Below are 25,980 nucleotides of genomic sequence, written 5' to 3'. Positions count from 1 at the left end.
TGAAATACGCCAAGGACGCCGACTGACTCCCTTCCCAATGAGTGTGCAATAAACGGCCTCCTAACCGCGTCGCTTCCAGCCTTCATTTGTCGCCCCGCATCGGCAGCAACGGTAAGCTACCTTCGCCGCTTTAGGAGCAGAGCGCACGATTTGCCGATGGGTGTGAGATGCTCGTTACTGCGACTCCGTTACTTTAATGGTTATATTTTTTCATCTCCCTGCCTCAGGAAAGGTCTTCCTTTCATATCTCAGAATGGTAGGAGTGCAAATGTAATGAAAGGGTCTAGCTCAGCAAATGAGTTGTATTACAAATCAAGCTTCAGGGTACGCTATGGCATATATGAGTCACCCGCTTATGGAGTTAAAGCGGAAGCTGAACCTGTGACTCGTGTCGAGGTGGATGAGTAAATCAGGCGCCTGTTTGTCAAGGAACCTACGCACGTTCGTTAGGGAATCTATGCGAGAATTTCGAAGGTGAAAGTAGCCGTAGCGCTGAGGGAAAGGAAAATTGTAATTTCAACTCGTTATGCGCAAAGAAAACAGCCTTAGCTCGAATAGTGTTAAATGCGAAAATATGAAAGCACATGGTCAAATACCTTTTAACGCGCAACAAATCTTGCATTTAACTGCCACGTTGCATTTGACGCCACATATCCGCCCTGGCAATAATATATTACAAGCTTGCGAAAACTTGCCCAACCCCAAGAAGTTATTGCGGCAAGTTGTAAAGATAGCTTTATTACTCGATGCCCTAATATGTGTGACGACAAAAATTACGCTGACAACTTTCGTGTTAACTGTGTCACGAAGCTGTAACCAGTTTCAAGGCCTCCACACTAATCGAATCTACGAGATTTTCGTTGGTACCTATATGGAGCACTTCAACCGAAACCTAGCGCGTAACAATCACAATTTCGATTCAGCTTTTTGCTGCTATTGCCGTCTGTACATTAGCAACAACCCGAGCTAAAATAGACGAGCTTCTTTGTTTTTCCAAACGGGGCAATTTAGAAACTGAAACTAAGTCTAATTGCATTGTAATGGCAAGCAAATGGCTCTTTTATGAAAACCAGAATAACAAAAGTGAATCAGTGCCGCCCTAAGCTTTGCAAAACAGATCCTAATCCAAACAAAAAATGAGCCCAATACTGATGATGTATGGGTCAAAATGCGCCATGTCAACCTGTGCGAGCCTTCTTTGGCAGCTCAAGCCTCATAGTTTAGATTCTGTTTAGACATGTCTACCTGCTCGAGCAGCATTCGGCGATACTGCATAGGGTATGAGGAGATCGGTGGAAGGGGTGAACCCAAAAGGCGCCGATAACGAAGAGATACGCCGTTGCTTAGTTGGAGTAGTTGGCATACTGTTTTCGTAAGTTCATTTGATGCTAAAGCCGTGAGTGTAAGGTGCCGGGTTATTTGGTACGGCATACTTACAGAACAGCGCTAAAAATCACACGAAAACACACGGAAAAATGGGCGGACACAGGCGCTGCAAGACTCCTTCCCTCTGTGTGTTTTCGTGTGGTTTTTAGCGCGATTGTTTAAGTAAGTTTAAAGACGCACACAGGACGAAACATGACTACTATTATCCTACGGTTTTGTGTCCCATCGAGGTCTACCATTATGCTGCTAATCGTTACTTTAGGATGGTGCAGTCAAGTAGAACGAATTCTATATCGCATATTTCTCCGTCGCCGAACAACGGAGGGATGAGGCTGTCTCGACAGCGTTTGTGACAGTAGCCTGCTATTCACACATACTTCATTCTCTTGAAGAAGCAGGAAGCATCGCAGTGACCCTCGTTGAAGGCAACAAGACGTTCTTATTCTTTTCTGCTAAATTCAAAGCAAACTCAATGAAATGAATGTTTTTGCAAACAGAGCTTGAAATAATGCTTCAGGAATCAAAACCGGGCAAAAAGAAACTGCATGATATGTAGAGTTTCACGTCGAAGAGAGTCGAAATCAAGCTCACATGCTTATGCTCACCAAATTATTCATACTATTTTTTAGCACATGCTAATCTACAGTTGCTCTAATCTACAAATGAAGCATATCATGAAGCATCTTAGGTAGCGCCACAGTTTAAGCATATAAGAAACTTTCGCGTATTTTCCCTGCTCTTGTTAAAGCGAATATAGCTTAATACGAAGCCAAAAGCCTTCCTAGGTATACGTGTGGCTCAAATGGAGCGTTTTTCCTTCCTTGTAAATTCAAACAGGTGAAACATCCGCTGTTCTTGAGCACAGTCACGCAAGCCCTGTCGTGAACGCTGCGATCATCTCTCTCAGCTCGCTCTGGAGCTGTTTGTGTGACGAGCGTTTTCCGAGCACCTTCCTTTCGTCTGTTTACGTCGTCTCTTGTGTCAGATACGAGTGAATAAGTACGCATAGGGCTAAAAACACCTTCAGAGATTTCTCCTCTGGCTATATACTACCTCTGCAGCCTTGAAGGACGAGGAAAGTGCACATTTCGTGCACTCAGCGAACAGGGAAGGAAACGTCGTGAATTCTCCTCCAAATCAAGACTGCTGCACGTTCCAAGAAGTTCGGCGACAAACGCACACCCAACCAACTAAAGCCTTAATACGTATAACACTGCAACGCGTAGGGCACCCAGGAAAAAATTGCTTTCTTCAGCACTCTTAAAAAGTTACTTAGTTAAGAAATATATGCTGCCTTTTTTTACGTAAGCAGAAAAAGTCGCTTAAGGTACGTCGCCTTTCTGTTTCTAAAAAAGGAAGTAAACATTATTTTTTTAATTGCTTGCAGAACCTGTCAGGGTAACCATAAAAAAAAAAAATAACCTGGAGATTTACCGTACTCATCGGGTTGGAAGAAACATAGAAGCTTCACACAATAAAAAAGCAAGCTCCTAGAACAAGCATTTCTATAAAATGTACCCCTGCGGACCAGTGTAAGCGATATATACACAGCAGTTTGACTGGAAAGATTGCATCTGCAGCCATTAGAACGTTTTCGCACTTATGGTAATATTAGACTGCAGTGAGGTTTTGTGCACTAGTAGGAGCTCGCGCGTGCCTTGCTTTCCTTCCACTCACCCTCAATTGCAAGCCATTCCTGCCATGTCATGGATATTTTGGGGATAAACGCAATGCAGAGAAACCAGGCTGAAAAATATTAAAAATTTCCATGAATTCAAAGCCAATTAGTTATGAAATAGGCCAAGTAGTTGAAGTTGAAGTTGAAAGTTTATTTTCAAATAAAATAACAACATACAGGAATATACAGCGAGAGGTCCCATGGTACAATACCGCAGGTGGGACCTCCCATGGTAATAGATTTCGATAGGCAACTTAAAGAATATTATTATTGAAATAAAAATTGTGATATGAAGCAATATTAAAAATCAATAGCATAATGCATAGTAAAAAGAAGGATCGATAGTGTACGGAACCATTTGCTTGCTCATTTGCGAGAGCTTCGTCACCGCATTCAGACGCGGTGAATATTTTCTTATGAAAATAATGGCGATTTTCACTCCATTTACGCCGCATAGCAGTTGCTACGTATCCCTTCAACAGCATTCAGGTGCTGCTGTAGCAAGCACATTCAGGTGTCGTCCCCTGTGTACCATGCCGAAAAGAAAGCTCGGCAGCACTAATATAAGCCTACCTGTCCGTGAGTTAGATGAAAAAGCCAGGAGGTATCATATCATGGCTTCCCCACTGCTAGCAGCCAGAAGAGACGGCTGCTTTAGGTTCTAGAAACGGCGCAATCTTTCATGTAAGGACTCTGCCGTTTTAGTTTCGTTTTCTTTTAAGTAAACGACTAATTAATGTTATAATCGTGGCTTACTAATGTAATTGTGGCCGTGATGCTCCCGCAACGCTCGAAAAATTGTACCTCGTACTATAACCAAGAAGAAATTAAAGCGCAGCATTTTATTGTGTTCGGTATACGTTTAAATGCGGAAACATTTTCTGCCGTCATCAGAGCGCCTCGGCAAAATGTGTCGGTAGTGTGTGGACAGAGCCTGTCATCAAAGCCTGTCCGCACGAATTGTCAATAAAATATCTCACGGGTATATAATATCATAGCACCAAATTTGTTATCTAATTATTTAATCTAATTACTGTATGGCCAACTCCAACGTAACCTCCAAATTTCAATGCGCCAGCACCAAAATTTGGCCCCCTGGAACCTCAAAAAGTAATCTCAATAATTTGACCAAATTGATGGCAAACCTAACTCGAGGATGGCCGTTTCATTGGTAACCTTCAAATTTCGGAGGCCCACCCCCGAAATGTGTGTCTCCCTGGACCCACCGAAAGTTTAGGTAGTCCGAATTGAACCAAAATTGGTGTCTAACCTAATTTGAGTATGGCCGACTCAATAGTAACTTCAAAATTTCGGTGGGTCACCTCCGAAATTTGGTCTCTTGAGAAAATGATTTCACCCGAATATGACCAATAGAAACAGCAACTACGCAACGGTACTGAGCAACGAAACGCAGAACGTATAACGGAACTATAGGCACCGAGCTCACAGTGCTTTCGCATTTCGACACGTAAGCAGACTTATGTGCACTCCTGTAGATTTTTATTTTTTCCAGCTTGCGCTTGTTTATTTTAAATACTGCTGTTTCACGGTGCGGAAAATGAACATCGGAGTGAAGGATTGACCGAAGAGACCACAGACGACTATTTTAGAGAGTATACGAGCTAGCAGGCAAAAATTATACATCGAGTGGCCAGGCAGGCAGGGTTACCTCTGCGGTGAACGGTAGATTCACTCGCGAGAAACCATTGGTAAATTTCTCTTCCCCCATTTCAAGCCTTAAAATTTGATTGCTCGCAAGTGAAAGTGGGATCACACATTTACAACTTTCGCCGCCGCGCTTCAAAGGACGCGACCCCGAGTCCACGTTGCAACATATGCAGGCGTGAGCGAACTTGTTTCGAAGAGCTCGAGCACGCAAAACTAAATTTCATAGCCGGCAGTAAGTGTCACAGTTTGCGCTCATGCGTAGAAATAAAAGCAGGGAATCAAAGAGCACATTGTCCGAAACATCGGCAGTTGCGCGCTAAAGGGTTCCGTAGCCCAGCTTCCTGCAGAAGGGTGTTCACGAATATGCACACAAGTAGTTTGCTTACTCCACTGAAGTGATGGCAACCCGTAAACGGTGCCAAGGCTTGATTCCTGAATTGAAATCCAAGCAGGAATCCACAAGAAGGAGCTGCGACTGACTCTGGGCGGGAAATGTGCTGTTTCGCCGAGCTTGGGGGCCATGACCGGGGTTTGAGTCGTCGGCCTGGACTGGGCATAGGATTGAAGTGGCGGACCCGCACAGGGTTCGAGCCCGTGCATAAAGAAGCTGTGAAGAAATTTTGACTCATTATTGTAGGTTGAAATTTCTTCGTAATGCTATAGTTGCGATAAGATGAAAAACGGTAATATAGATTCATTTAAAAAATGACTCAGCGCCTAAATGCTAGCCTTTGCGGTGCACTGTAGCCGGATTTACTTCGCGTGAGAGAAATTACAGCCAAATTTTTATTTCGTGCTGCCCGCAACATGTCTTAAGGGGATATATCGCGGCGCTGAAATCATTGAAGTGGTTTATTATCAAATCACTGTAAAGTAAAACCAATTTATAACGATACTGAAGTTTCAAGGCAATATCAATGTTATAATCAATAATTATTATGTTCTCATCCTGCCAAAAAAATAAAAATGACAAACTTCAGAGCATTTAATGAGTAGAAATAAAAGAAGGCTGAGGAGTCCAAACGGATAGACTTCCATGCGCTGTGCGATCACCAGGTAGTAGTCGAAATTACTCCATGAGCCCTCCACTACGGCTCATTTTTCTCTCTTTCCGCTTTCAATCCAACCTTCCTTCTTTCCCTTACGGCAAAGTTCAGGTGCCCACAGAAACAAGTGTGACAGATACTGTGCATTTCCCTTCCTGTGAACCAATTATTATTATTATTATTATTATTATTATTATTATTATTATTATTATTATTATTATTATTATTATTATTATTATTATTATTATTATTATTATTATTATTATTATTATTATTATTATTATTATTATTATTATTATTATTTAGAAGGCTCCTTTCTTAGCTCTTATTGGCACCCTCTTAAAATTCTCGCCGTCTTTATCGGCGGCCGCAGCGACCCCTTCCACCTGCAAAACTATAGAGGAGGGGAATATAGTTGAGTCCTCCTCTCCACTCTTGGGAGATAAAGAAAAGAATGGAAGGAACAGGAAGCCTAATGGCTTTTGGTTGGTTGCCTCGGCCGGCGCTCGGCGTTCCTACTTAAGCGTGTGCTCTTGGAAGAACCTCGGCAAAGCTCGCTGCATCCTTTCGGTGACGAACACATTTTTGAACACTTCAGTTCGCAAAAGCGATTCATCACACAGGGGTTCAAGATAGCGCGTTCCAACCAACGTGTCTAAAGAAATGCACTGGTTGGCTGCCAGTGCTGTAAACGATCATTCGAAAGGAAGCTCCCCTGGGAGCATCTCTGGAGTCCTGAGCGACTCGAGAATAACTTCTGACGGTGTGCGATTTTGTGCGAGAAAGAAAAACCAACAGGTCTGTGGAAAAAAAAAAAGTATTTGCTGAGACACAACTAACGATCAAACATCAGCGTTTCAAATTCACAGTTTTCCTGCCAGTTTTCTTAAGAATGTCTAAAGATATTGCGCACAGTTTACCCATCAAGAAACGTTGTTTAAAGATCTGAAGTGTGCACAGAAATTTGAAAGGGATCGGTCGAATGAAAGATACGAATGCGTTTTCTCTTTTAATTGATCGTATGGCTGATGACAGTTCTGAATAAAGTGTTACAATCATACGAACCAGCCAAACCTCGACAGGTACTCGTCTGCGCTCAATGCTAACGGGCGTAGTGTTCTGATGAGCACACTACAAAGGAAGTCTTGACTGGCACAATAAATTATTTCGCTTTCAGACGTCAGCCAAATGAAGGCTCGCAGCGAGAACAAAGAACACACTCAACAAATCAAGTCCTGACCGTGAGCTTCGCTTTTTTCATTAAACATGAGTTTTCTTACAGCGCACGTGTGTGCCTACGCGTGTGTTTGTGTATGTGTGTCGCACAAGGGAGTTGTTCGCCTTCCGGAACAATTACCCAGCAGGGGACAGCAGTGAGGCGCGACTCGCCGCAAGCATGGACGCCGTACGGAGCAGCGCGGGGCCTCAAGAGAGCACACTGCTGGGCCGACTGCGGGCCATAATCGCAGAATGGGCCTTCTTCGCCAGGATTCCTGCCTTGGCCTTGGGCCATCTGTTCGATCGACCCGCAATGTACCTCTCGGCGATCTCTATGGAAGGAAAGACCGTCATCGTAACAGGCGCCACATCAGGTGAGCTTATAAAGAGACCCGCTTACTACAACATGCCTTCATTTGTCCGCATTATCTCTCGAGAAGATGCCAGACCGTTTATAAGTACGTTTTTACGGAAGAAAGATACATCATTATTGAATACAATGCCGCTTCATTATTCGTAGTGGCTGTTCGCATAGTCAGTGCGGTGCCTTTGCCGCCTAAGTTTCGTTAGCAGAGCTGAAAGTAGCCGGTAAGCAAAACAAGGGAACCTAGACTGCACCATCCCTCTAGTTGTCTTCTGCCTAATGCTAACAACTGTCACTCGGAGAACTTGGAGAACTCCGCCTTTCTTTTTTCTTCTCTGAAGAGCTAGGCCTGCAATCTTTTAACTATATGCGCCGTGCACAACGGTACATATTATATAGGCTCGTGTTCGCTCACGTCGCTGTCAGGGGGACTCTAACGCCTGACATACGTTGGCCGTCCTGCGCTTTCGACACGTGTCCTTACTGAGGCATATTGCCCAGCATTGTATTCTGCAACAATATAATAAGTTTTGCACCTGTATTATTTCAGCAAGTATGTCGTAATTTTACTATCAAAAGTTCCAGCGGTAATTTGCCTGCGTTTGTAAAGTCTGACAGCTTTTAAATTACAATGAGGCCTTGTAATTATCTATTCGTGGTCACATCAAAATTTCACGCTTATTAACGCGAGAGCGTTAATGAAACCGATCTCCCGAAAACCTGACGTCGGCGCTGTCGGCATTTTGAGAGATGGTAACGTCCCAAAGCAACTCAGGCTATGAAAGAAGCCCACCGCAGCGCCACCGTGGTGGGCTGACGTTGTAAGAGAAAAATCACGGACATGCTTCTGACAGGTGCTGACCAGCAGCTCACATGGCCGAGCAGTGATTGGTTATGGAGTTCTGCATGTGACTTAACAGTCCCACATGACTGTCCATTGGATCCAGGAGTCAAGACAATGCTGCCCTTGAGCCATGCAGGCTCGTTCGCACGGCTTGTATAAGCGAGGCTTAACTGCTATGCCGGGTGATCCTTCACATATTGGGGCATATGCCACATGTCCTTAAGTCCTTCAGAAGCTTTCTAAAAAATAAATTGAATTAAATTGAATTGAATTGAATGTGAAATTACTAATGATATAATGGAGACACAAATAAAAGAATTTGTTTATTGAGAGCAGCAGCAAAGCGCATGTATAGGTGCGGACATAAATAAACGAAGTAAGCTTTTCCGTTCAAATTACAATCCCGCCTTCTATTTTGGAGATAGGAAAACTATCTGTCCAAGTGAAGGCACACGTGCGTCTACTACCAGTATGCGCATATACCATGATTCCAGTTTCAATTATGCGAGGCTTGAATTTTTTTAGAAAGAAATAGCATGCTACGTTTATATTTGTCCGCACCGGTACGCGCAGTTCGCAGATCGAGCCGACGTTTCGACAAGTGGACTAGTCTTCATCTGGGTAAGCCATCTTCTTCCTCTCGTTCTACCTGGATCCAGACCATCAATACAGTTCTACCCTCCAAGCAGCTGTGCAAACCTAAAACACTGACGGGACCCTCAAGATCCGTCTTCTAAGCGTGTGGCGCAAAAGCATCAGTGGCTTACGTTAGCCGGCGTCTCTTGCATATATTGTCTCGTCCTTGTACAGGGTCGTCCACTCTTATGGTGAACATGCGAAGAGGTGGTCGCTCTCCTCGGAGCGCCGTTGCCCCCAATACAGCAGCATATCGAAGCAAAATCGATCCGGCGTTAGGGAACCTGGAAATGGGACTTCGCGTGGCCTGCAACTTACCTTCACTGCGTGGCCACGTGCTCGCGTGTTCTCCCTAAAAGTGGAGGACCCTGTGCGCATGCGCATACAGTCATATGATACCGCGTTATGTTAAAGACCACCTCACAAAGACACAAATTCGCGATTCAATGAAGCCGTACAAACGTGCCCGCGTGACTTAGTGGCATGCGTGTCTAACTTGAGATATAAGGGTCCTGAAAGGCTGTATTGCGGTTTCACCTTCGCATCTCATGGACGAAATCCGAGTTGGCAGCACCTGTAAATTCGGACATGTAATGTGGTCTCCTGACAAGACGCAACCTATACTACCGGGGAGCGCATGGCCCGGTCAGCCCTGCCAACTACCAACTGCCTAAGTTATTCCAGTGATTTGTTACTCACAACGCCGATGCCAGTTTAGCTGCTGAACAGGACCTTTCAGATATCGCATTAAAGTCAAATGGATTTCCAAACATAATTTACTTTATATCGACCCATGAAACCCAATTGTAACTCTCGCAACAAAGGCTCCTCTTCATCCTTCGTCAGTGAGCTAAATTGGCTGCTGTGCATTTTTCATTTGTCTAGAGGCTTTTGACGCGATTCCGTCAAATGGCCCGTTCTGTAGAAAATCCCGCGTTTTGAGCGTCGGCGTTGTGGGCGAAAAATCCTGGGCATGTTTCTAGCGGGGGGTAGTTGGTAGCTAGCGTGGCCGGCCGCTGATTCTTCGATGGGTTGTGTGAAATACGTAATGATAGCACATGCTGTCGCAAGTCTGTAGGAGCTACCAACTCGAGTTGCTCAATTGAAGTGGGAAGGTAAAATAAGAATCAAGCTTACAGTTCTCTTGGATACCGATAAAGGCACGCAGCCGCAAGGGCTTTATACATATGTGGGCTTGTCGCTTATAACCGGTAACTGGATGAAGTTCTAGCTTAGGCCTGCATGCTTATAAGCTTGTGTGAGAGGAGGATAGGATGAAACAGCCAACAACGCGCATACAGAAAAAACACAGAAGCACACAGGAAAGAACTGGTCCTGCTTAAAAGCATGTGTGAGATAAGGATAGGATAAACCAGCCAAAAAGGCGCACAAAGGAAAAAACACAGAAGCAGACAGGAAATAACTGGTCCCTGAAAGTATAGGTTGAGACAGTGTATTTCCTGTGTGATTCTGTGCTTTTTTCTGTGTACGTCTTTTTGGCTAGTTCATCCTATCCTCATTCAATGCTCGCTATCGGCCCAACAACGTGTTCATAGATGTTAGTGGCACAATAAGGGAGTGGGAAATAAGCAAGCAGAACCATGTAAGCGGACGAGGAACCGCGAGGGGAGCCGCAAAAGTGAGGCATTCATTTTATCGGGTCATGTCCATAAAGACAGGACTTAAGTGTCTCCCGTTATGTTTACATGCTTATGGAATGAGAACGCGCTTACACGTGCGCTTCATACGGCATGGTTCTCTCTAGAACAACTCGCCAAGTGTTTAAAAGGGGAATGTCCGCGATGCACGCTCTGGCCAGCATCGCTTTAAAAGGCTTGTTTCGTGTTCACGCGATGAGACCTTTTATTGGGGACTGATCGCTTGAAGGGGCGCCCTCTGGGGACGTCCTCCCGGCGCAGGCATCGGCCTGGAAACGGTCAAGGACTTGGCCCGCCGCAAGGCCCGGGTCATCCTGGCGTGCCGCAACGTGGACAAGGCCAAGGCCATCGCCCAGCTCATACACGACGAGACAAAACAGCACGTTGTTGTCAAGAAGCTTGTGCTCGACTCATTCGATTCCGTGCGAGCCTTCTGCGACGATGTCAACAAAACCGAAGACAGGCTGGACGTGCTCATCAACAATGCCGGCCTCATAAACGGTTAGCCTTCGTGCACTGCACCGCTTGTCCATGGATACATTGTGTTTTGCAGCTTCTCTGTCATATTCGCCATTTCGTTCCCTCAGAAAGGTTTTGTGTCGCGGGGAGCACTAGTGTGCACCGGTAAGACTAGGAAAACTTCTAATGAATGCCTTACCTTTCCTTGTCACGCGTAGAGGCACAAAATTTGGTCCAAGTTTTGAGCTGCTTTTATCTGGGCGTCTTGTAACGCATTTATTTTTTAATTTCTAATTGCTCCCATCTTCGCGTATTGGATGCAAAAGATTAGGCTGCTTACGTTTTCAGCATCTGTGTTCATATATCCTTGAGACTGGATCATTCTGAACTCTTTTTCAAGAAACACCGGAACTGTCCATGGCCGCCTTAGACTAGAATTTGTAAAACTTTCAGGAATCCTATGGTCCTAAGTTGGCTGCATGATTGATTATTGATGGGACAGCACATGTATGCCTCCGTCTTTCTCCCCGCTCACTGTCAGATTCGAGCCAGCTGACATGTACAAAAGATGGGTACGAGGTGTGCTTCCAGGTGAACCACTTATCTCCTGTCCTCATCACTCTGCTGCTGTTGGGTAAGCATTGACGGCCATTTTCTCTCACCTCCCTCATACGCGAAAAACTACTCTACGATGATGTCTGAAATGGCGCGATGACTGAACATAGCACTTCTCTGAATCTAATATTCGGCCATGGTACCGTCTATTTACCCATACCTTCATTCTATTTGCCTCCGAATCCAATTTCAATCTTAGTAGAAAACTTTAGACTGAATGCCACACAAGTTTTCCTATTCATGTATCGATTCGAAGTCCATGTTTACTGTATTTATCGCATTTCATAGGAAATCTCGATTCAGACACTCAGTCAGCACGCCAGATTGATGCGATGCGCCTCTGCAAGTGTAATTGACTCCGGTTGATAATGAGCAAACATAAACCCGTGAAAGCGGGTTCCTCTGGCTGTCATGAGTTCTGCATTCCCCACTCTGTTCTGAGTACGGTCTGAAAAAGAACTTCTTTGTAAGGGAGCACTTCTAGGGAAGAAGTACAGATATGAGCTGAAAACATAAGAAAACGTAGCAACGTACAATATATTGTCATCTCACTGCTAAGTAACTGAGTAATGTAGTCGGTTAGCGCATTTTATGAGATCCTGTATACGTAGCAAGGTCTGTCAAAAAACTCGAAGAAATATAGGGCTGCGAAGTTTTCGGAGATAGCATGACAGCTTTTAGATTGGGCTTATTGAATATCAATGGGGAATTCTTTGTCATGCAGGGGATGTAATTTGTTGGGCGTTGTCATATGACGACAGCAATTTCTTTTTGTTGTGTTATGCCTATGTGTTATGCCTATGACTTACTTTTGGCGAAGAAGCCATAGACTGTGCCCACCGGGGTGAACTTTAAAGTATACCTTCACTATAAAAACCTCCATCCATCAACCGTTTGCTCACACCCCCTGCATAAGGCCATGGATCAGCGGAGTGCAGATAAATTCAAACTGAGTGAATAAAAGGCGATCAATGACCGCCTAAACATTTTGTTTCCTCTACTCGAGATGAATGACCCTTCAAGGAACGGTCACTGCAGTGGCGAAAAAAAAAATCTCTTAGTTCCTGAGCCGACGACGTCGAAAGTCGACTTGTGTATTTTGAAGCAGAAGTGCTCCATTGGATTGTCGTTCTCTTATGTCTGTTTGACTTTCTATGGGATCGAAAGGCATCAAGATCCTTCTTGAATTTAAGAAAGATACATACATAAGAGGCTAAAAACAGGCGTACTGCGTGCATGATTTTTTTTCTTGAGAAGCAAGGACGAGGGGAGTCCGATGGACTTAAGGCAGTAGTCATGGATAAGATGGATCCTAACTTTCTTCCTTAAAAGCTCTTTGCGACTTAATATTGGTGCGACAATAACATAAACGAGAGCTAACCTAATAACATCTAATGACCCGAACCCCAAGAGTAATTGTTCGCGCCTTCGCAGTAGTCTTGTTACCACTGTTACATATGAAAAATAGATTCGAAACATATGCAGAAAACGGCAGCATACGAGCTGTTCACTAGGACCGCCTTTTGCCATCTACTATTTCTCAATAAAGACCTGCTCTTACCCGAAGTGCTCTTTATTTGCCAATGCACTTTTCGTTAAGTCTTCTTCGTTAGCAGAAAGCGCCAACTGTGTAGCGATCGCCGCGAATGCTGAGCAGCTGCGGCGGTAGCCTAATGAACTGATTAGGGATGTAGGCAAAAAGCAGAAGGATGCCCCTGCACTCCCAGGAGGTCAAAATCAATCCACGACACTCAGTGCGGCGCCTATCATGCACAAATTTATGATGGTAAACTCCACGTGCTTATAACTGAAACTGAAAAGAAGCGTGCGCCCTTCGACCACACCTGTTCGCAGAGAAGCTGAAGGCGAGCGCTCCGAGCAGGGTGGTGAACGTGGCGTCCGACTCGCACCTCCTCGGAGACGTGTCCCAGCTGGAGGAGAAGGCGCGTGGGAAACAGGCACTGCGAACCCCACTGTCCGTGTACGCCAACAGCAAGCTCGCCATGTGCCTCTTCACCGTGGCACTGGCCAACAAGCTCAAAGACGTGGGTGTGTATATGCGTTGTGCGTCCTGGTGTTGACCAATTGTGAACCATGTAGAGTCGATTATACTCTGTTCGGTTATCGACCGGATAGCTCAGCAATACGCTAACGCCAATACGCTAAAATACGCTAATACCGAAGGTGGGTGCATGTTCTTCATAATCGAAGTCAACTAACTCTCGATATCTCTGTTCGGCAGCGTCTAATAGCTCAATATTTTTTTTTTCTATTGACAGTTAGTGCGGACGCGCTCAGTCCACAACTCGTGTCCGCGCCTTTCATGAGACAGGAAACGCTTTCGCACTAAAAGGAGAAAACACGACGGGTATGGCGCAACTTGTCCGGTTTCCTTCGGTGCTGTAGCTTTTAACATGACTAACCAAGCTGTCCTTGGTTCAACGCCCTCTTAAGTGCTTACAGCTTTAAAAGCTCTAGTATAAAGTGAATGATTGGGGTCAGTACTCCAAAAGTTCCATATGAAGGTAAATAACGCTTGCGCCACGAATTTATTGTCCAGATAGCTCTCTACGGCTAAAAAACAATATCGTGATCTGAAACAATGAAATCAGAGTTAATAGTCTTGCAAAATTCGTTGCGTTTAAACACAAGGGACATCGGTGCCCCTTTCTAATAACAAGCAAAAATATTAGGCAGGCTTGCATAGAAAATAGTTATAGCTACGAGGACCACGAAATCTAAGTTTCTAAAAAGTATGAATTCGTTAAAAATCACAGTTATTCTAGCCAATCCGTAATAATGCTGTGTATTTTATCCAAATCCTTTATTCAGTATCTTGTAAAAAAAATACTAAGGCAGGAACAAAAAGTTACTGTACTAGTGGCTTGACAAGGTTCCTGCCCCTGTCTTGGCATAGGTGGAAGACAAAAACAAATAGGCACTTATGCACAAAACACAGTTCACAATGCTTTTAGGTCACACACACTCAAACACAACATCGCGTAATTATGCACTTGCTAGGAACATCAGATTAACAACAGCAATAAAAGAAAGAAAAATACATGACATTGAAATGCACACTTTGCACAAAATGGTATTCACTGGTATTGGTATTCACTGTAAAAAGTCCTCTACCTGCCTTAGCGGCTAACGAACAGTAGTGCGGCTCCGCAGGCAAGTGGTTCATCAAATTCTATAAAGTTAGTTTCCAATTTTTTTGTATTTTTTTCTAGCGCAGCAATGGTATTTACAGGTGCAGATTTTTTTCAACCCTATTTTCTCTTACCAATCGAAGCATCCGAACAATATGGGTCAATCGTGCATAATAAAGCGATACCCTGTCCTGTGTAAACTTTATACCAGATTTTTCATTAGTGAGACGCTTGCCGAGGCAAGCGTCCGAAGGCAGGCGTTCGTCCGATGAACGTCTGTATTTCCTCTACTTCACCACAGCTTTAAATTTAGACTTGCCGATAAAGAATCCACGCGGGTAAGAGCTGGAACCAAAACAGAGCTGGCCGATTGGAGCCAAGCCTAATATAGATTTCATTTGGCTTACAACATTTAGGTTGGCTTCCTTGTGTTTTCCATATGTGTGATAAAATTTCCCTAGCAGTTTCTAAATAAAACTTCCTATGTTATCCAGTCGCATAGTATTCACGGACATTTGTCAGGTTCTGAGATGCGCTGTTTGACAAGGCACTTGTACTTGCGAGCCTGGAGCAGTGATACCTAAAATTCGGTATTTGTGGTTTTCTAACTCATGAGCGCAATATTTTCAGTATGTACGGCCTTTTATATATATATATATATATATATATATATATATATATATATATATATATATGAAGGAAAGAAGCCAACAGTCGGCGAGGCCAAGGAAAGCATTGTTGATTGTGTTTTATGTCTTTTTTTTATTTTTACTTGGATAATCACAGAAATGAGTAATGCAATCTGCTTAGGGGAAAGATAATTAAACACAAGATAATTAAACACAATATATATATATATATATATATATATATATATATATATATATATATATATATATATATATATATATATATATATATATATATATATATATATATATTGCAGTAAGGAGCTGGTATTTTTTTGCAGGGGTTATGAAACATTTTTGCCTCATAAAATTTAACAGTCATCAGTATATGCCTATGAACCCCCCCCCCCCCCCTCCTCCCAACAACGCCCTTTAAAACTCGTGCAACGTTCCCTGTATATAGACGCAACCTGTACCCTCTGTTTATTTTTTTTTATATTGTTCACGTTTTGTAAGCACTTGTTTTCTTGCTCTTGTCAGAAGCCTTATTTTAGTCGCCGCCTCTCACTCATGCGAATACTTTTAAATCCAAGACAATCACGCAGAAAACTACCGCCACAAGACAACCTTTCCATCTCATCCACGCGCTCGACCAAGGTCGGTGGCTGACTGGATGAACTGCGCATGAAATCACGTGATGGTTCGTCCGGTTTTATTTGGTTTTCTGCCACACCCTGCTCATAGGAAGGAGTTATGTTAAGAAAAACTAACGCTCTGTAGTGTTTTTCAGTGATCCGCACGTAGTAAGAAAAAAATAGGAAGGGGGGGGGGGGGGGGGGAGTGAATTTGAGTGGGAGCTCGTGGAATTCCGAAAAGCAGCTCGTGAAACTCCTGGGTTCCGCTTAATTCAGTTTAAGAACCCTGCTCCTATGGATATAAGCCGATGTCAGTTTCTCCTCAGTGTCCATTCAGAGAGGTTGGATCGATGCAGGCGTCTTGGTTCGGCAAGGACTAGCAAGTTCCGTCCTCTGTGTTATGCTTGCGAACTATCGCCGCACGCCATCGCGCTCCTTCCCGTCACGTGATGAATGCAACTGCCGACTTGGCCATGTCAAGTGGTCTCATATGACGTCACGCATTCCAATGACCAGTCAGATCATGGCTATGTCGCTCACCTGTGAAATGTCACCTGCCAGAGATGTGCCCGCTTGGCCATGTGTCGCGTATACTTGTAACGTCGTCGCCCTCTCGACAAATAAGCGATTTTTAACACTAGACAAAGTGAAGTCTCGTAACATGTAAAGTTCATAACATAAGGTGTGAGTTCGTAGCATATAATTAAAGGTTGTTAGCAATCGTCGTGTTTTTCATGTCCTCCTAGGAAGTATTCACTGAGGCTGTACTACCAGATGGCGCGAGCATCGTCACGCCTCGGCCTGCCACGTCGAAGGTCGCCGGTGGCATTGGCGCGCGTCGGCTCGCGTAGTATCAGGTTCGCTCTCAGGTTCCCGCGGTATATATGAAGCGGTCCGTAAAGTTTTATAATGTTATTATATACTTACGCATCCTCTTTTCGTTGTGCAGCACTTTATGCGCATGAAGTCTGCAGCGGTATTTTCGTGCCTCGGAACATAACGCTGCCTGTTCGGAGTTGAAACTAGGCATTCACCCGTGCAACAAGCTCGACAGCAGAAGTGGCCGGCTGCCCATATCGTGCAACACGACTTGAAGCTTATTAAATACGTTGTTAACTGCCACTGAGGCAGACCACATCTTAACTGCACCAATCCCAAAGCCGGCATGGTCGCGATAGGGACATTTCTAGCGGGGGTAGTCCGAAAACTACCGATCGAAGCTTGCACAGGCATTGTTCCAACAGTAAAACGAAGAAATACAGTTGCTTGATTTGGGCAACAGAAGGCCGAGCAAATACTGTCACACGCTCGCAGCATAAACGGCACACCCAGCGAGCATGTTTTACAAATTTAGTCTCGACAACGTAGCTCTGCTTGAAATGCACATAACGCATGGAGCTTAAGTTCGCAGCAACGCGATGTACAGCGATAACACTTGATACAGTTGTAACATGTCACTTGCAAGTCGGCAGAGGTGACAGTGCTAGCTAAGCTAACAGACATGTCGCAATTTACTCGCCTCTAAAAATGGCATGCCGGCCATTGACGCCCTCACGCATGTGCGGCTCTTGGTCTCTCTCGCTTGCCAAAAAAATTTAAACGCTTTCATAGATTTGTACGTTTTAATTTTTTCACCATGTTGCAAAACTTAAGACCGCAGTTCACAACGGAGGCCCCGATATCGGGGAATTCAACGCAAAGCAGCGGTCTTGTAGTGCGCGCGCCGCATATCACGATGAAGTTACCGCAGTTGTAGGAGCCGATGTTTTCAAAGTCGGACGTTTTTTCGAGGTCGTCGTTTTTCTTGTTCCACGAATACCACGGGTGTATCCATACACTTGCATGGTTTTGATGGCGCACGCATAAATTCCGATAAGACGGGAAAGGTGCACACCACGGGTCCCAACACTGCGGCTGGTTGCGGCGCCCGCACACACGACCACGCATATGGCGAATTCCGCGCCGACCGCTAGCGCCCCGTGCCGATGACGTCACATGAATACCTCCTATAGACCAAAACATGGGGCGGGTAAATTTAACGCCGCTAACGCCGCCATTTTTAGAATGCTGTAACGCCATCTATAGGCACTGTAGCAAAACGACGGCTCTGGACTGCCAAAAGAGGCGGCTGCGGGTAGGTGCAGCACTCGCGCTTTTAAGTTCCCTTGATGTTTTCGAGACTCGCTGCTGATAAAATTCTGGCAAGTGAATGTAAGCCATACGGTAAGACAGTTCCGCAGATTTCGCTATGACAAGGGCAAATTAACGCTGCATCCACAACAGGAGCGAATGGTTCGCATTATATTTTTGTATACACAAACACTGCGACTGCGACTTTTCCTATAATAGATATGTACTGGTAAAACGCTTGCAGTCCGAATGCATTTTACCTTTACCTGGTGTTAGCAAGAATCTCTCGTAGCGGGCACCTCACAAACTGGCGGCATGACAGAAGTGCGAGTAAATACGTCACATTTGAGCTGAATACCCGATGTCTTCGTTTTTGTTTCAGCAGGGCAGAAGAAAGAATTGCCATCAGATCAGCCGGGCTGGGGTACGAAAAAGTGTTTTTTTTTTTTAAGAAGCATCGTTAGCATGGCATTATTATGATAAGCAAAACAAACTAGTTAAGAAATTTCGCGTGATTTTTAGGTGTTACTTATTATAACAGAACTGCATGCCACGTCGGCGACGGTTGTAAAAAAAAAAAAAAAAAAAGAGAGAGAAGAAAACACTTACTTGTAGCTCCAGCCCGGCTCATCTAATGCTAATTCCTACTGCTGCCCTGCTGAAACAAAAACGGAGGCACCAGGTAATCAGCGCAAATGTGGCATGTTTACTCACACTTGTGACTTGCCACCTGTTTGTGAGGTACGGGCTCAGCAAAATATTTCCTAACATCACGCGAAGGTACAATCTATAGCGTACTGCAACGGCTTTTGCTTGTACATGGTATATTATTGCGCGTGCCAATCAAATTAGAAAAGACAGAGGGGTGGTAGTTTTGCATAAAATGATACCATGAACTTACCCGTACCATTGGCTCCACTTGTGCACGCTGTGCTCGCCATTGCCATCGCGCGATGTGGAGAACAACTTCGCCGTGAGGCTGGAATTCACTTTCCACAAATTTACCAGCAGCCATGTAACGAAAACTTCAATGAAGCGTCAAAGTGCAAGCGCTAAGGATATCCGTGGCCGTCCCGTTTGACAGTCCAAAGCCGTAGTTTCGCTGAAGCACCTGCAGATGGCGCTACAGCGCTTTCAAAATTTGTCACCGGATAATTTTCAGAGTACCACGAAGGTCCCATCGCGTGCTGGAAACTATGACTAGCGCGGCCATGATGCTTCCAACTACTTGAAACACGCCTCTGGCGCGGTTATATGCAAGTCAAACGCAAGGGAAATTTTGAATGCAACATGGACATTTGCTACTTTTAGAAACTGTAGAATTTGCGAACTGTGAATGGTGAGCTTGTATGGAGGGAGAGAGAATAGAAGAGAAAGGCAGAGAGGTTAACTATAGGTGATGCCCAGTAGGCCACCCTACACCTGAGGAAGCGAACAGAGGTAGAAAAAGGAGCTTGTATGGAAGGCTGATCAGCGGTCTTCATGTGGATCATTCCAGTCCTTCCAAAGCGCTTTATCGATTAATTCGACCCCTTGCTATTCTGTTGTGATTATCGTGGTATTTTAATCCTTCACACTTCCTTGCCTTTCTAGATTACCACCATAAATGAGCACATCGAGTGATTCTCGATGGCGATGCAGATGCCAACTGTACGTTGCCGCACATGCGCGCGAGCACATTGAAGTAAACTCACTCGTGCTTGCTTGTGAAACATGTTTATTGATGCAATTAAAGAGGACGCGGGCTGGCGAAGACTGTGAGTGTAGGCTGTACATTTTTATGTCTTGCAAGTTGCAGTGGGCCTAAAAATGTTTTCATGGCAAATTGTTTAGAAGTGAAATGTACACATTAATATCCTACATTTACCTCGATCAGATGCAACGAGTATCTAGCCGAGGTCTCATGTTATGCGCAATTATGAAATGTACTTTATACTGACACAGTATATGTTTAGGACAAGCTACTACATGAGCAGCCAAATTCCTCTTAGGATTAGGGTTGTTCTCAGAGGTAAACACTACCAATGAGACACTACATCGTTTTTATATCAAGCCCATATGTTGCCATCTGAATAGCAATATTACCATGAAATTGACAGCGTGTTATTGATGTCTCTAAACCACATTAACTCGCTTGCGGAATATCATAAGCTAAAAGCCGGTTTCAGTCTACCAGTGACTGTAAATAAAAGTCAAGCTTGTGAATGCTGGAAGCCCGGGCTGGAAACCCGGGCTGCGGAAATGATACATCCTGATATAATTTTAAAGAAAGCGCTGGATGCTGAATGGCAAACAGCAACTTCCTAATGAAAATATATGCGTGTAAAAATCCCACCGGGGATTGACAGTATTTGTAAATAAATAAATAAATATATACAATATGATAGTCGTTGTTTGCTACTTCAATGGCTTGAGAAAATCGAAAATCCGAACGGCCATATTAGTTGTGTGACGAAAAAGGAAACCTTCTTATTTTAAGAATGTCACTTTAAATGCCTACCCTGTACCCTCACCAGAAGGTAATACTGTCTGTTTCAAGAAACAAACACTTCAACAAAGAAAGAGTTTATTTTACTAAGTAGCCTGGCACTTGCTCATCTTAAGATTATCTGTTAGGTTGTGACCATAGCGCCAAGGAACACGAACAATCGAGTGCCACATTTCATGCTTCGAAGGTGAGAAAAAGCACAAACGCACTTTTTGCTGTGTCGTTCGAGCACGCAACGTCTCCATCACGGTCTTGTTTAGCGTGCACTATTTTTACGTGGTCTCTTTAGCCTAAATTTGACCATTTTAATGAGCTTCCACAAATCCGTAGGAACGTTAATATGTGTGCGCATGCATTGATAACTTGGTGCCGATTCACATGTCAACACACATCTTCAATTAACAACTAATTTTGTGCAGGTCACCACGAACTTATCCTAGTAGATTCTATGGATTCCGGCAAGACGTCTTTCTTTGTTGATTTTTCCCTTCGCGACAGAGAAAAATCTTTGTGGACTCAGTCCATTGCTGCAGCCGAAGGCACAGCAGCCCGGAATTCTGCCGCGAAGAAATTAAAAAAAAAAAAAAAAATCCGAGAAGAAAAAAAACTAGACGATCTCTTCGAGGTCACTTAAGAAGAGAACGGCGAAGGCTTACCCCCAAGTCACTGTTTGGCATATTGGTCGTTTCGTAGTCGTGATAAGTCATGTCTAGTCCTTATAATCATTATTATTTATTGCTAAAAATGTTTACTCGTTTCCGCTAAGTTGCAGTCATTTCAAGTCGTCATTTGACATATTGGTCATTTCGTAGTCACGATGAGTCATACCTAGTCATTACCACTCATAGCTAGACATTTTTACTCATTTCCAACTAATTGCCGTCATTACAAGTCTAATTTGACATATTGGTCATTACAAGTCATGTTTAGTCATTATAATCATCATTATTAGTAATTAGCATTACTCATTCACTGTATCGATGTCTATTTATAATTCTTATTCATTACCTATCAGTATAAATCGTTTTCAATTTTAATCTTCCTCCTCACACGCCCGGTATTTGCTAGTGACACATCAGCGCACAAATGCGACGCACAGATCACGCGCACAGCTCCCACCCACAGATTTTCGTTTCATGAGCCTAGACAGGCTTTCGCCATAAAAAACACGAGCAAGAAAAGCAAGCTGCGGCACACCACGTAACCCATGCTGACCAATCAGGGGTGTAGCGTCGCGGGGAAAAGAATCGCGGTACTCTGAAAGTTATCGAGTGACTATACTCAATATACCGGCGCTGAACTGGCCCTCATCTTCTTGTCGTGCCATAGCATCGCCTCCTACAGCTCTTCGTTTTCGGTGCAGTCATGTGAATCTTAATGTGTGGCGGAATGTCCGCAGCTTATCCATGACTTGTGCTAAGCGCGTAGTAAGCACTCTTTAACTAACACCGGCTACAGCTGCCTACGATTGTCTGTTTTCAGGAGTGACGGTAAACGCCCTCCATCCCGGTCTGGTACAGACTCCGATAGCGAGCCACGGATCATTCGTGCGGAAAATATTGTTCAGCCTTATGATACACACCAAGGGAAAGGTGAGCACTTCTCAATGTACCTCGTTATAATATGCACATTAGAAACGTTATCGGAGGTATTTCCGCGTTTTCCCATGCGTTCTGCGTCCCCAGTTCTGCACTGATAACGCGTACAACTAACTGTAAATAATATAGTGCTTGCAAAACCAGAGCCACTTTGTGTCACGCTAAATACAAGAATAATGGCGTGAGCACACATACATGCCTCTTCATTGACCGCAGATCATATGAGTGCTCTAAACACCCCGTTCACCGCCTATAGGGGCGCCACAGAAAGTCACCTAGTGGTCGTTTTCAAAAGTCCTTCCGGGATACGAGTTGACGCTGCTCATGCGTCGCGGCAAGAATTGGCAACGTTCGCGACAGCGATTTATTATTTTTTTTTTTCACTTTCTTCCGATTTTTTTAGGCGGCCTGAAGCAGAAACCTAAGGCACCCCTTTGTGTAGGAGTGTGAACATTAATGATGTTGCAGCCATCTGGGAGAAAAATACGTACACGCGCCGGGTGCCTCCTACAAACAAACGCTAAATGACCAGGGACAATGTTGAGCCCCCCTGTATTGTGGGTATACTGCATCGATTCATCAATTACTTCAGCAGAATGCTCTTTTTCTTTTTCATTTGCCCTGTCTTTGCTTTGTAAGCTTTTTTTCATGCGCACTCATGGTGACGCGCCTCATCCCGATATTATACCTCGTGCTGTAGCACCGCTCTTATAAGTATATCGCTTCATCGGCTTAATTTACAAGACTTTAATACGATGCCGCTAACGCAGAAAATTCGGCGTCATCGTGCGTCGTTGTCGTTAGCCGTGAACAAAAAATCCCGATGGAAGATTTAGGAGCAGTTTTGAATGTACATATTGACGGTAAGTTTCTCGAGGAAGTTCCGTAACGAAAGGAAGATAATTGTGCATAAATAAAACTGAGACAACTATGAGTGGATGTGCAAGTCGAACTCAAGGCTTTCACTTTGCGAGATATACACACGCTCATAGATCGATGAGGCAAGCTGGTTAATTCGTGCTGAATAAAGGTCGACCTACTGAATTCGTGACGCGAACGGGGCAATTAATCGCGTTCTGATCTTGATAGACGATGCTTAATTAAGCTTCCCCTTAAAGTATCTCACACAGTATTACCCGTGACGATGGATTGTATTGTGGTGAGGGCATATTTCATAAAAGTTCAGAAATATTTCAGAAATTGGTGATAACGCGATAAAGCAAGCGCATACAACCTTCGATACATCCTATGCTTTGTAAAGCTTACGCGCATAGGTAAAAGAACAAAATATTTAGACGTGCTACTCTTAACAAGCACCGCTTATAGGCAATTAAATGCATGTGCCACGCGCTTGGACCACCGTGTTTAATACATTGAATCTTGTACCTGACGCTCATCATATGTGTTTACTTTGCGCTCAGGACATATCACATGATTTGAAAATTAAGCGCCACAAAAATATGCAGCACTACACTAAATAAATGAACTATTTATTTACAGGTTTATGTAGTAACCAACATAATTTGTTTCTTGTACCTACAAGCGAATGGTAGCGATCGTCAGATAGTTCACGATGGCACTCCCATATTATTTCAAGTGTTATCATATGGAAATATAAGAAAGAGATGACAAGCGACTTATTAAAGCGAAGTGAACTCAAACAGTACGCTCTCGGTCGGATTGCTTGGCGAGATGGCACGAGCAAGTACAATCTTCAACGCGTGTTTAATAGCTTTCGCACACTTATCCGAGGAAAAATTATTGCTTGAGATGCCTCGTAGTTCCGTAGTTTGTGCCACAGTGCATTGGCAACCTGTTAAGGGAGAGATGAAAGCGTCGCAGCAAAACGAATTCATGAAACGACAATTGCATAGAAACGCACGGCTAGCAGACGACACGGCCGGCTCCGCTCCCAGATTTGCTTATCAACTCCGCCACCAAGCGGCGCGGCCGTTGCTTTGCATGGGGCGTAAACTTTGTTTCGCAGAGTTATACTGCATGCTCTAAAGACTCTCGCTCTGTTGGCTTGCTGCTGCCTTCATTGGATCGTCCACTTTTAGGGTGAACATGCAAGGAGGTGGTCGCTCTCTCCGAAGCGCTACTGCATCCGACATTGCCGCTCATCACAGCAAAGTTACGCAGGCACAGATGGACCTGGAGGTGGTGCTTCGCATGTGCTGCCGCTTTTCTGCAAAGCGCAGTAGGGTCAGGCGCACTGAAGCTCTGATGTGAACGACCACGCGCTCGCGTGTTCACCCTCAAAGTGGACGGGCCTGGATTAATGGATATTATATCGCATAGAGCGAACTTAAACCGCTCAAACATTGTCCTGGAGTTTGTACATGTGGTCGGCGATGGTATGGTAATAAACAGTTTGGAATTGATTTAGCTGATCCGGTGCCTGAGACAAAAACACTACGTCATCACATACCAGAAGTCACAACCACTTCGGGTTGCCGTTACTTCTCAAGTATTATTCTTGCCTAAACTTACAGTGCTTTGAAAGGTAAGCAGCAGATGTCACAGGAAAAATGCAGAGGTCTTCTCGATTTTGTAGAAGCCAATAACCGCTCATAGCCTCTAAGGAACAGAATGCACAAAGAGTGAATGAACCCTAAAGTCCAGGTAATCGGGCTCTAAGCCACCCGTGAAAGATAGAACTATTGTCTTGTATAAGCTCATCAAGCAGTAGCCTCCCGCTATAGGCGCCAGGTTCTTCAAATTTCGACACGTGAGGAAGGATGAGCCACCGTGCGAGCGGAATAAATCCAATCTACTGTTAAATCAAATTGGATGGGGTCGACGCCATCCAACCTTGAAAGTCATCCAGTGATCGCCAATGTATTATGGCCATACGTTTAGGGGCTATGTTGCTGGGAAACCACTTGGCGCTTACCAAGGTTCTTGTCGTGACCGATGAAGCTTACGATACGCAGCCCCTTCCTAGACTATCTGCTGAAGCGCTGCTTGTTTCTGTTTTTCCTTTTACAAAGCGGTGTTGGCTTAGGGAGAACGCGCACGGCCTAGGGTAAAGGCCTTCTGGTAGTAGACTCTAATTCCCATCTCGGTGTCCGTATTTCCCATATTTCCGCAAGTGGCTACGCCGCATTTGCATTAATCTGAAAAACAGAAGGGCGGCTCCTCGCCCTCCTTTTATTTGCTATTTGTACTTATTCCTGTCCCATCGCGGTTAAGGAGCACCAATGGAGTGAGATACGTGCTGCGTCTTTGCTCACACAATATTGCATTTGTTTTCCCTCCCCAAAAACAGACAGCTTTCGAAGGCGCGCAGACGACCATCCGTCTGGCCGTTGACCCAGCCGTCGATAAGACCACCGGCGAGTACTTCGAAGACTGTGCGCCCGCCACCGAGGCCTACCGCAACCCGTTACTCAGGGATCGGACCCTGGCTGAACAAATATTCCACACGTCCGCCATGTTTGTGGGCTTCGACCAAGAGCAACTGCAGAAGGTCATCGGCAAGCAGTGACCGGCTCTGGTTGTCCCGGACCCCGCAGTGTTAACTACGTGTTGAAACGTATTTGTCCTTGTGAAACTCCAGACAAATATTTCAGAATGACCCCTCAAACGGGTTTAAAAGGCTCCGGAAGCGTTTCCTTCACGGCTACAGCGGTATGTGCAATGTTCAACATCTGAGTCATGTTTCCGAATGTGTTGCTTTAGTCTCCTTGCGTTCTTGTGCACTTTTTCTCACATTCTGTTGCAGACGTATAGGCCATTGCTAAATGCACAGTCAGTGACGAAAGCTTGCGGGG

The 25,980-nt window shown here is 44.5% G+C and overlaps 1 protein-coding gene across 2 annotated transcripts; it reads left to right on the top strand.

The window, feature by feature from the left end:
- Nucleotides 1-94: 94 nt before the first annotated feature.
- On the top strand, nucleotides 95-25,980 carry LOC146198269 (retinol dehydrogenase 11-like). Of its 2 annotated transcripts, none has more exons than XM_084592579.1 (8): nucleotides 95-111; nucleotides 6,956-7,019; nucleotides 7,143-7,370; nucleotides 10,760-10,999; nucleotides 11,499-11,591; nucleotides 13,427-13,621; nucleotides 22,089-22,198; nucleotides 25,476-25,980. In XM_084592579.1, the coding sequence occupies exons 3-8, from the start codon at nucleotides 7,175-7,177 to the stop codon at nucleotides 25,692-25,694; spliced, it is 1,053 nt and encodes a 350-aa protein (XP_084448705.1). In that variant the 5' UTR covers nucleotides 95-111; nucleotides 6,956-7,019; nucleotides 7,143-7,174; the 3' UTR covers nucleotides 25,695-25,980. The 2 variants fall into 2 exon arrangements, with proteins under 2 accessions (XP_084448705.1, XP_084448706.1); XM_084592580.1 differs by having other exon boundaries at nucleotides 101-111; nucleotides 10,728-10,999.

This window comes from Amblyomma maculatum, chromosome 2 (assembly GCF_055883805.1).
Source record: "Amblyomma maculatum isolate TAMU_Amacu chromosome 2, ASM5588380v1, whole genome shotgun sequence".
NCBI classification, from domain to species: domain Eukaryota; kingdom Metazoa; phylum Arthropoda; class Arachnida; order Ixodida; family Ixodidae; genus Amblyomma; species Amblyomma maculatum.
The sequence above is the reverse complement of the archived record's forward strand: the minus strand, read 5'-3'. Positions and strand labels throughout refer to the sequence as shown.

Coding starts and splice junctions, on each gene's coding strand:
- LOC146198269 (XM_084592579.1), top strand. CDS start 7,175: ATGGACGCCGTACGGAGCAGCGCGGGGCCTCAAGAGAGCACACTGCTG. Junction 7,371..10,759: donor CGTAACAGGCGCCACATCAG/GTGAGCTTATAA, acceptor CTCCCGGCGCAG/GCATCGGCCTGGAAACGGTC. Junction 13,622..22,088: donor CAACAAGCTCAAAGACGTGG/GTGTGTATATGC, acceptor GTCTGTTTTCAG/GAGTGACGGTAAACGCCCTC.